Source organism: Rhagoletis zephyria, unplaced genomic scaffold, assembly GCF_001687245.7.
Source record: "Rhagoletis zephyria isolate East Lansing unplaced genomic scaffold, Rhagoletis_zephyria_1.1 Rzeph_scaffold_14643, whole genome shotgun sequence".
Lineage (NCBI taxonomy): Eukaryota > Metazoa > Arthropoda > Insecta > Diptera > Tephritidae > Rhagoletis > Rhagoletis zephyria.
This window is the reverse complement of record NW_016171711.1, coordinates 1-9440: the sequence shown is the minus strand read 5'-3', so window position 1 is coordinate 9440 and position 9440 is coordinate 1. Positions and strand designations below refer to the sequence as shown.

Genomic DNA, 9440 nt, shown 5'->3' with positions numbered 1-9440 from the left:
TTGTTACCAGCATCGCGACCCGCGCTGTTTACTTTCAGAGCTGGATCGTTTCTGTCCATTCGTACGACATGACCGAGCCAACGGAGCCGCTGTCTTTCTTTTAATCCGCCGTACAGCTCATCGCCAGATGTTTCCGTTGCTTTAGCCGAGTAGGCTGGCGTTCTAATTGCCCAATGATGATTGCCCGTGCCATTATATCGTCTGCCTTGCCACTCGCCCACGCAAACAGGACCGTAGATCTTACGTTGAATTATTTTATTCGAAATGTCACTAAGATTTCTGATCACCGTCCTAGTTTCTGCACGTAATTTTTGTTCTCCCTCTGTTATTCGATTGCCTTGGGAGCCCTTAAAAAGCATTTAGTTATTCGTCGCTTTGTTTGCAATCCAGCAGCATCGGACTGTAGGATTGATGCTAGATCCCAAATATATGTATGAATTCCTTTACAACTTCAAACTTAATAATAATAATAATAATAATAATAGATTAGCGCTTACACATATGTTAGTGTTTGGCCGAGCTTCTCCTCCGATTTGTGGCGTGCGCCTGGATGTTGTCAGGGACCTACAGTTTTACGCCGACTCCGAACGGCGATTGTATTTTTNGCAGAAATGCATTCGGAGGTTTACCATTGCCTGCCGAGGGACGACCACTATTAAGAAAAAACCTTCTTTTATATATTTTTTGCGATGTTGCTTTGACCAGGGCTTAAACTCAGGCGTCGCGGAGTGCCGGTTTTCGGGATGCCATTTTTGTGTGTGCTCCCTGATTGCTCGTTTACGAGGTAAAAGGGATTACTCGCCCTCCTAGGACATACAATAAACAATAAAGGGAGTATACAAAATTACATGGTTATACACCGAATCATAGGGAGCAATGGGGAGTATTCGTATACTCCGAAGGGAGTACTCGACGAGCAATCGTACGATGCCCCCAAGTTCTACCGGGTATGTACATACATATACATATGTATTATTAAACGTGCGATATGCCGAACTCACTACTTAACTCACTCCCAAGATACGCCAAACTCAAGCGCACTTTATAAGCAATGCACGACACTATTTTATAACCTCAAAATCTAATTCCCATCGTCGACACACCAATCCAAATGACCAATCAAAAGCAATCGAAATCGAAAAATTCTAAACGTGCGCCCGCATAAATTACTCAATTTCATAAAAATGAAATCAGAAATTTCCTAGCCGACCACCACACTGCTTCGGCAGTTATTCTGAACGGCAGTCGCATACTCACCACCCACACACCCATACCCATATACATACATACATGCATACTTGGATGTTTGCTATGTGAAACTGAAAATTAAGTTTGTCGATTCGGATAATTGAAACACCGCAATTGTGGGCGTTTCACTTCACTTTCTTCGGTGCGTAAATGAAGTGTAAAGTCGAACGCACAATAGATTTGTCATTCGCCGCGAACAGCCGTGAAATTACGCTTTCATTGGTGCAAAATTTTTTAAGTAAAATATTTTCATAGACTAAATACTATTTAGTTGGTAAAATATGCTTAACCATTACTTAATAATTTTAATTTTTGGCGCTAACCTATGCTCATACTGGGGCATGATGGCGCAGACGCTGAATGTATTTCGACCAGCAGTGCCGCCACCGCCACGCTGGGGTGCCAACATGCAAATGCTGCGGCGTCACAACAGTATGTGGTAACTATGGGAAGACAAACGCAATTATAAGAATTTGAATATCCAGTATTATTGAAATTTAAGGAAAAAATTTTGGAAGTTAAGTTGAAAGCCCAAAAATTTTTTTACATTATAGATGCTGCTTTTGAATTTTGGACTGAGGATAGTGACACAAATCTCTGGGAGCACTGCGGTCTATTCGAGGGCGATATTATGCTGCACCGCGATTGGTTGCGAAACGGTTTATTACGCGAGAAGTTTACCTGGCCAGATGCGACTGTGCCATTCTATATTGATAGTAATGACTTTAGTGAGTATATTGGTACATACATACGAAAAATTTTTATTGAATCCAAGTGGGAATCTAAAAGCAGCAAAATGTGAATTGCAAGTGACGGAGAAATTAGTCAGACAAAGCTGTGCAATACAATTTAAAATACTCTACATATTTAGGTAGATACGCACAAATCATGGTGAAATTATTCTAAATGAAGTAATTAGAGCGGGAAGAAAGATTTCGACACAGCCTTATTTGAAAATTTGCCTTGAAAATTTGGCTATAAGGCAGCCGAATGCCAGAAAATAAAGCGAGAAAGCTGATTTATTACTTCACCTGTCTATTGCACTATGAATACTACATTGTATTACCTTTTGGATGTATGTATGTATAGATTACTATACAAAAGACTTAAGCAACGAACTTGAAACACGAAAATCCTACTAATAGCTATTATTGTTGGGATCTTGCACGCTAAAACGACTAGACATATTTCAATGGAATTTGGCACACAGATAGTTTATGACCTCGATTTAGATTTTCGATATTTTTTAAGATTGTGGCAACCTTGAATTGGTGAATTGTTTGATGTGAGAACCAAATCAACAGAGGTTTGAGAAAGTTTAATTTCGAGAAGATTTCTGCTGAGGGCCCCACCTGTTTGGAAATTCTAAATCATTTAAATTAGCAAGTTAAATTAAACAATGTAATATGGGTTTCAAAGGAGTAAGCTTTATTTCTAAGATATTTCCAAAGAGGGCTGCCACTTATTTAGGAAGTCAAAATTAATTTAATCAATTAAATTAAATATTTTATATAAGCATCAAACGAGAGAGATTTAAGAAAGCTCTATTTTGGAAATATTTTTGATGAAGGTTGCCACCTGATTAGAAATTCAAAATCAATTTAATGAACAAGTTAATTTAAATATTTTAAAATGGTTTGTAAAGAAGCTTCATTTGGAAATATTTTTGAAGAGGGATGTCTCCTGCTTCTGCATCTGCTATAAGCTCTCCATTAACATCGTGTTGGGGCTTCCAGCGTTCTTTAGGCAGAAGTGGCTGATATCAAAGAGGTGTGGCAAACACTGCTCAAGAATGTGACGTTAGTAAGAGTGGTATGCATCTACTCTAGGGCTGGGACTATCCCTATATTCGGATATCCGTTCATGTATATTTATACGATCCGGTAAATATGCGTTAATTTTGTTATCCGAATATTCTAAACAGTATGATTAACTGATTCGTAAAATTGTTCTCGAAACTATTGAATCTATTAAGTAATAATACCCCTATTCGAATATCCGAATTATCGGGATACTCAAATAATACGGAGAGAACTCCCAACAAATTTACTCTAATAGCCAACCGGTAATCAGAGCACTCTGTTAGAAAATGTCTGTAACCTCTCTCCCAATTGCGTAGGAATAGTCTTTAATTAAACTTGTGTGAGTACGAGGCCATAGGGGCTTTGGGGAAAACTGCATTGCTGACGAGTTGGCACGAGGGGGTGCCCTTGAAATGATGTCCCCGAGCAGAAGGCTATCGATTACCTGTGGTTCCGTGGTTCACTCGTGATTAGTTTTAAGCTCGCAAGGTTCTTCTGGTCCAGGGTGAATTGGGAACGATCAAGGAAGATTCTTATGCCTGCAAAGCCACATCTCTCGGTTTTGGTGGGGGTTCTGAGAGGTCAGTGTCCGATCGGAATTTACGCGTTTAGATTCACATCTCAGCTTCCGCAAGGATAATATTCAAGCATCTTGGCACACACGTTGTAGTCGGCCCTGAGAAGCCCTCGGGTATTGATATTAGCCTTCTCCATAAATCGACATTGACTCATCAATCTCTATAAAGTTAAAGTGTGTTCCCAACTGGTGACGACCACCTAGCCTAGCCTAAGCTGACCTAACCCAACATACATTGTTTAGTTTCGCATACAAAATTGGAAACATGAAGAGCTCGATTTCACTTAAAAAAATCTGGAAGCACTAAAAGGAAAAAAGTTAAATTCTCGGATTAAGCAAAAAATTTGAAAAAAGAATACATACAAAGAAACACAGACATTTGAATAACACAATTTTCATACATAAGTTACGTTAATCACTCGACTACCCCACAGATCAAACGCAGATGATGGCAATTTTGGAGGCTTTCAAGGAATACCATGAAAAAACTTGCATCCGTTTTCGTCCCTACGAAAAAGGCGATACCAATTGGATAGTATTTAAAGGCAACTATTCCGGCTGTTGGTCCAGCGTTGGGCGTCGACAAGGAGGACAGGTTTATACATTACTTCAAAATGATTTTAAAATACAATTTTATCTGGCTCAGTCAAAAAAAATTTGCATTCATATATTATTAACCTATAGGTTCTCAACCTCAATACGCCACGTTGCGTTACGCATGGTGTCATTGTGCACGAATTGCTGCACGCACTGGGCTTCTATCACCAGCAGAGCTCGACTGAACGTGATGAATATGTAAAAATCAATTGGGAGAATATACTCGATGGACATGCGCATAATTTTAATAAATATGCGCGTACACACATAACAAATTTCGGCGTTGAATATGACTATCAGAGTGTTATGCATTACAGTTCGAAAGCGTTCACGAAAAATGGCAAGCCAACCATAGAGCCATTGGTAAATGCCTACATTTTATATTGTATACATATATTCAATTGCCTCTGACAATATTTTTTAGGATCCCTATGCCTCGTTGGGTCAACGCAAGGGTCTCTCTAAGAAGGATGTTTCAAAGTTGAATGAGATGTACAAAGACGACTGCAATGTTGATTACTTGTTTAGTTTTGATCAACTGGGCTCATATTTAGATGAACTTTTAGGTTATTTTCAAAACAGTTTATTCAGTCGAAATAGTCCAGAGGAACATACAAAAAAGTTAAGGAAGTAAATTCAATGTAAATTCGTACATTTTGTCGCATATGGGAATTATAAAAATTGCTGTAAAAAATATATAAAATATAGAAAGATGTAACTTAAACTAAAATCTCAATTCTTTTTTGATCGAGGCGCAGTTCATGCCTCTTATCTGTATTTTAACCGTAGAAAGTAAAGTGTCGCAATTCTTCCAAGGTACTTTCGGCGATCTGTGGTTAACAAAAAAAATTAAAGATTTTAAAAATGTATTCATCCGAAAAAAAAATGTAAGAAAATCTTGCGCAGGCCGTTGCAGTTTTAAGCTCACCTCTCGCAATTCCAGATTGTCATCGTCTGCTAACTCTTCAATTGCTTTTTTTATATCTGTACACCAAACACTTTGTAAACCGCGCAGACTAAAGCGCGCCAGTAAGCGAAAAAGCATACACATGCGCATGCGTATCAAGTCATCAGCATTGCCAAGCAACGCCACCATATTTAATTTGCTGTTGAATATGACTTTTTCCACCAAATCCGCATTTTCTGGCAACTCACGCAATACGCATATTAGCAGACCCAATATATTAGTCGAAATGCGCACAGCGTTCGCGTTTCGGAAATCTGAAAACAAAGCGTTTGTAACCAGTATGTACGTACTGTAAATATATTGCTGTTCTACCTACCATGTTGCAACAAATTAATCAGCAATTCATTCGCTGCCAAAATGGCAACTGCATCACAGAACTGCGAGAGAAATTGCTGCTTCAAATGCACTAGATGACATATCAATTCGTACAGACGCGAAATGGTGCGTATTTCTTCGCAATTAAGTTCAGCCATGGAACGCACTGCACGCCCTCCATGTGAATGCGTCAACGAGGCGCTCGAATCGCCGGTGCCTTTGTGACAAATCAGCAATTTAGAAGCATACATGAGATTTGGGACGAGCTTGACGTCGATATAAACCTTATAGCAATGCGAAAATTATTTAAACTTTACTTAGAGCGGTTCGAGTATAGTATGAATATAGGCTTACATTTTGTATTAACTCAATAACGCATGGAGACTCATCAGATACAAAGGGCAACGATAAGAGCTGTGCAACGCTATCCACCACTTTAGGTATAGCTTTTGAATTGCGTAACGGCGCCACTATGATGCTTACCTAAAGAGAAGGGAGGTGAAATGATCAGCAGAAAAAATAACGGTAGGTTTAAGCTACATTTCTTCAATCAAACGATAAATGTATTTACCAAATTGTGTTGCTTTAACGAGTCCATTTCACCGTCCAGCACTTCCTGCATTGTGCGATTTAAAAACGCCAACCACTCATCATTTTCAATAGGTGGACTTTGCGACTCGTCACATGAATCCCAGCCAGGCAGCAGACATGGTGGTGAATTTCTATAAAAAGTTATTTTAACATATTAAATTTACGTTATTTTAAAAGTTGTATACCCAGTGCTGCGCTTCTCATCTGCCGAATGCATTATACTCCTGTTACACTTTTGTTCTTTTTCCTTATCCTTATCTTTATCTCTGCGCTCTACAGTTTTGCGTGGTTCGGAATCGAATCCCTGTCCCAAGCGTAGCGAAAAATTATCCAAATTCTGACTCAGCTTACGTTTTTCCAAATCTTTGCTGCGCGATGCCTTAACATTTGTATTGGTAACCAAAGGTGTTTCTTGCAATTTGGTGCTTTCAGTTGGCGATTTTTTACTTTGCTGATGCGGCTGATGATGTGGCGGTGATGAATTTGTGTTTGCAGCATACATAAAATTATCGTTCATGTGATTGAGTATCATGTTTGTATTACCGCTGACAAAGCAGGTTTGCGAATTAATTACAGGCGCCGCAGCAGCAGCTTCCGTTACTATATTAAAATGAGGTATAATGATATCGACGTCATGGTTTTTGATAACTGAAGTATTCTTATAGGATTGATCAGCAAATGGAACCGTAACATTGTTAATGTTCTCTTCAACATCTGTTTCGAGATTCTCAATATCGCTTGGCGGTATTGCATTGATACTGTCACGTGAGGAAGTCATATTTTCGTTTGTGCAAAGGGAAGCGTTTGCGAGGCTCATTGAGGCAACTTGCTTCGAGATATCGTCCGTTTTGGAGCTGGAAAATGCATGTAAGATAGTGTAATTTAGTAAAACAAGATATTCGATACGCGTTTAACAATTATTCTACCGTTGGCTGCGAGAACATCTTGAGATCTTTTGTTTTTGTGGGTTTGTGAATGGTGAATTGTTAGCCTTGATGCCCGATATGAAGAGTTTGCCTTCGACAAACTGATGACAAAGTATTTCTGTCCACGATATGCGCAATGAGGGATCTTTTTCCAACAGACCCTGCAAATAAATTTATTTTAGTATAAAATGCGCACTAATATGTGACTTTTTTTAATTACCTGCAAAAAAGACCGGCAGTCGCTACTTAAAAAGGTTGGCCACTTCACCTCTTCATGTTTGATCAGCTTCACCAAGTGCAAGATAGATGTTGTGCAGAAAGGAGGCGCACCTGCCAGGCATTCATATGATATACATCCCAGCGACCATAAGTCCGCTTGGTGATCGTAAGGTTGCTCAGCTAACAACTCTGGTGCCATGTACAACGGTGTACCTTTTATGGAAGTCAAAACGTGTGTGCCCATAGTCATGTTGCGTGCCAAACCAAAGTCGCACAACTTGGCATGCAAATCCTCATTGAGCAATACATTTTGTGGTTTTAAATCTCTATGCAGTATACGATTCGAGTGCAGATAATAAAGCGCTGAAACTAAATGGCAAATGAGACGCTGCGCTTTATCCTCTGGCACAGCACCGTGTCGTGCAAGATACCGATGCAGGTCGATGGGGGCGAATTCTGTTACAACAATCAAATCGTTCTTTGTTTCGAATGACTCCAACATTTCAATGACATTTGTGTGCTTAAGATGCGCTTGTATTTCACATTCGCGACGGAGATTCTTTAGCTCGCGGCTGCTGCGACCACGCTTTAAAGATTTACAATTTTTGAATATGTATTAACGCCTGTTTACTGCATAAAGGATCTTGCTACATAATTCTATTTACCTTAGATATCACCTTAATTGCCACCACTTGTGCATCCTCTTTGCGTATAGCTTTGTATACGCGCCCAAAAGAGCCCTCTCCTATCAGCGAATTTACAGTATAGCGATTCATTACAACAGCCAAACTTGTAGTCTTTTGTCGATATTAATATGAATGAAATTCTATTTTTTAGTGTTTTATTTTAAATGTAATACAATGAAGTGACTGCATAGTTAAGCAAATAGTTTCTTATATTTTTTTTTAACAAATTAATTTATTAAAGCCGACAACGATTATAAAGGCAGTATACAGGATTATAAATTTTGCAAAAAGAATTATCAAAACAAAACGTATACTTGTTGCTCTACGTTTACGTGAACAGCTGGCCGGCTGATGCGTTAATTCAAACCAGGGTGGGCAGGTTGTTTTAGTACGTTTTGTTTTAAACTTTTAGCAACCCTGTACAAACATTAGGTGCGTTCGTTTAAAATCTCCAGCAGAAACCAACCAACTGCCAAATTCCGGCGAAATGTCATCTGTTCTCTCACAAGAGAGAAATATCCAAAATAGTACGCGAACAGAAAATTTGCAGAAACTTGCAAGTTAGACGAAAAGCTGATATAATTTTTGTTTACATAAAAAAGTGTTAAATTTAAAACGTACGAAAAGTCATCGCAAAGTGTTATACTGGCACAGTTTATTGATTAAACAAATAACTACTTATTTCTTACAAGTTTAATTAGTCGCATTTTGTAATTTTTAACTTCCAAACCATCAAATTCAATTTTGTGATTTGCGTAAATGCCAACCAGCTGTTTTTGATCAGCTGTTTTCCTGTTGGCAAATTGCTGTTGGCAAAAATTTTTCCAGCAGAAACCAGCAGCTTCCCCTCAAAATGAAATGTCACTTTGCTCTCTCAATTTCCCCTACTTTGCAAGTTTTTTGCGCACGCGAACGCAAAAACTTGTAAGTTTTGGTTAAACATGAACAATTAACAGCTACGCGAACGAACCTATTTTCAGCCAGTCCTGCCAAGCTTTTTCTTTGCCTGGGATACAGTAAGTCGATGTTCAGACACGAAAACTTTTATTGCGTAAACTCGAAACTTGTAGCCATCGTACAGTTTCCTTAGTAAAAACACTATCTGCTGATTGCCAAAAACTGCCTACAGCTGAGATCACCTGTGTTTTGGCAGCCGCTCTCATCTATTACAATTTCTTTCATTTCTATTACAATTTCTTCCATTTTCATTACAATTTATTCAAAATACACTAACACATTGAAACAAAAACACCAATACACTAAACAAAAGCGCAACTACAGCCCAAGATTCAATAATTAACGGTTTGCTCTTTAGTGACATTCGAGTTTTGACACTCCCTTAGCTTACAAAAGCTTTGCACACACACATGAACCCACACACCCTGCCTTGCTAAGGGAGCCGATTTTGTCAAGAGGGAGCGAGAAAACTGCTTTTTGAGCAAACCTTTTTCTATTGAGTCATGCCTACAGCTTAGTATCCAGCTCTTAAGAAAAGCAAAAACTCCATATAAA

At 38.8% G+C, this 9440-nt stretch overlaps 2 protein-coding genes across 3 annotated transcripts; one reads left to right on the top strand and one right to left on the bottom strand.

Annotated features, from left to right (window-relative positions):
- Window positions 1-1277: 1277 nt before the first annotated feature.
- On the top strand, window positions 1278-4882 carry LOC108378664 (zinc metalloproteinase nas-13). 2 transcript variants are annotated; one of them, XM_017634968.1, is made up of 5 exons: window positions 1278-1680; window positions 1803-1976; window positions 4062-4222; window positions 4312-4587; window positions 4649-4882. In XM_017634968.1, exons 1-5 carry the CDS (start codon window positions 1530-1532, stop codon window positions 4856-4858), a joined length of 972 nt encoding a protein of 323 aa, XP_017490457.1. In that variant the 5' UTR covers window positions 1278-1529; the 3' UTR covers window positions 4859-4882. The 2 variants fall into 2 exon arrangements, with proteins under 2 accessions (XP_017490457.1, XP_017490458.1); XM_017634969.1 differs by having other exon boundaries at window positions 1536-1687.
- Window positions 4791-8276, bottom strand: fu (STKc_STK36 domain-containing protein fused). The gene is made up of 9 exons (XM_017634967.1): window positions 7908-8276; window positions 7244-7828; window positions 7024-7184; window positions 6283-6951; window positions 6078-6228; window positions 5861-5989; window positions 5508-5790; window positions 5153-5445; window positions 4791-5054 (listed from the first exon to the last, which is right to left on the bottom strand). Exons 1-9 carry the CDS (start codon window positions 8016-8018, stop codon window positions 5004-5006), a joined length of 2433 nt encoding a protein of 810 aa, XP_017490456.1. The 5' UTR covers window positions 8019-8276; the 3' UTR covers window positions 4791-5003.
- Window positions 8277-9440: the final 1164 nt, after the last annotated feature.

Bases quoted from the DNA above. Each gene is read 5' to 3' on its own strand.
- LOC108378664 (XM_017634968.1), top strand. From the start codon at position 1,530: ATGCTTAACCATTACTTAATAATTTTAATTTTTGGCGCTAACCTATGC. The intron at 1,977-4,061 runs GTGAGTATATTG...ACTACCCCACAG, and splicing joins TATTGATAGTAATGACTTTA to ATCAAACGCAGATGATGGCA. The intron at 4,588-4,648 runs GTAAATGCCTAC...AATATTTTTTAG, and splicing joins AGCCAACCATAGAGCCATTG to GATCCCTATGCCTCGTTGGG.
- fu (XM_017634967.1), bottom strand. From the start codon at position 8,018: ATGAATCGCTATACTGTAAATTCGCTGATAGGAGAGGGCTCTTTTGGG. The intron at 7,185-7,243 runs GTAATTAAAAAA...ATTTATTTGCAG, and splicing joins ACTGCCGGTCTTTTTTGCAG to GGTCTGTTGGAAAAAGATCC. The intron at 6,229-6,282 runs GTATACAACTTT...AACTTTTTATAG, and splicing joins GATGAGAAGCGCAGCACTGG to AAATTCACCACCATGTCTGC.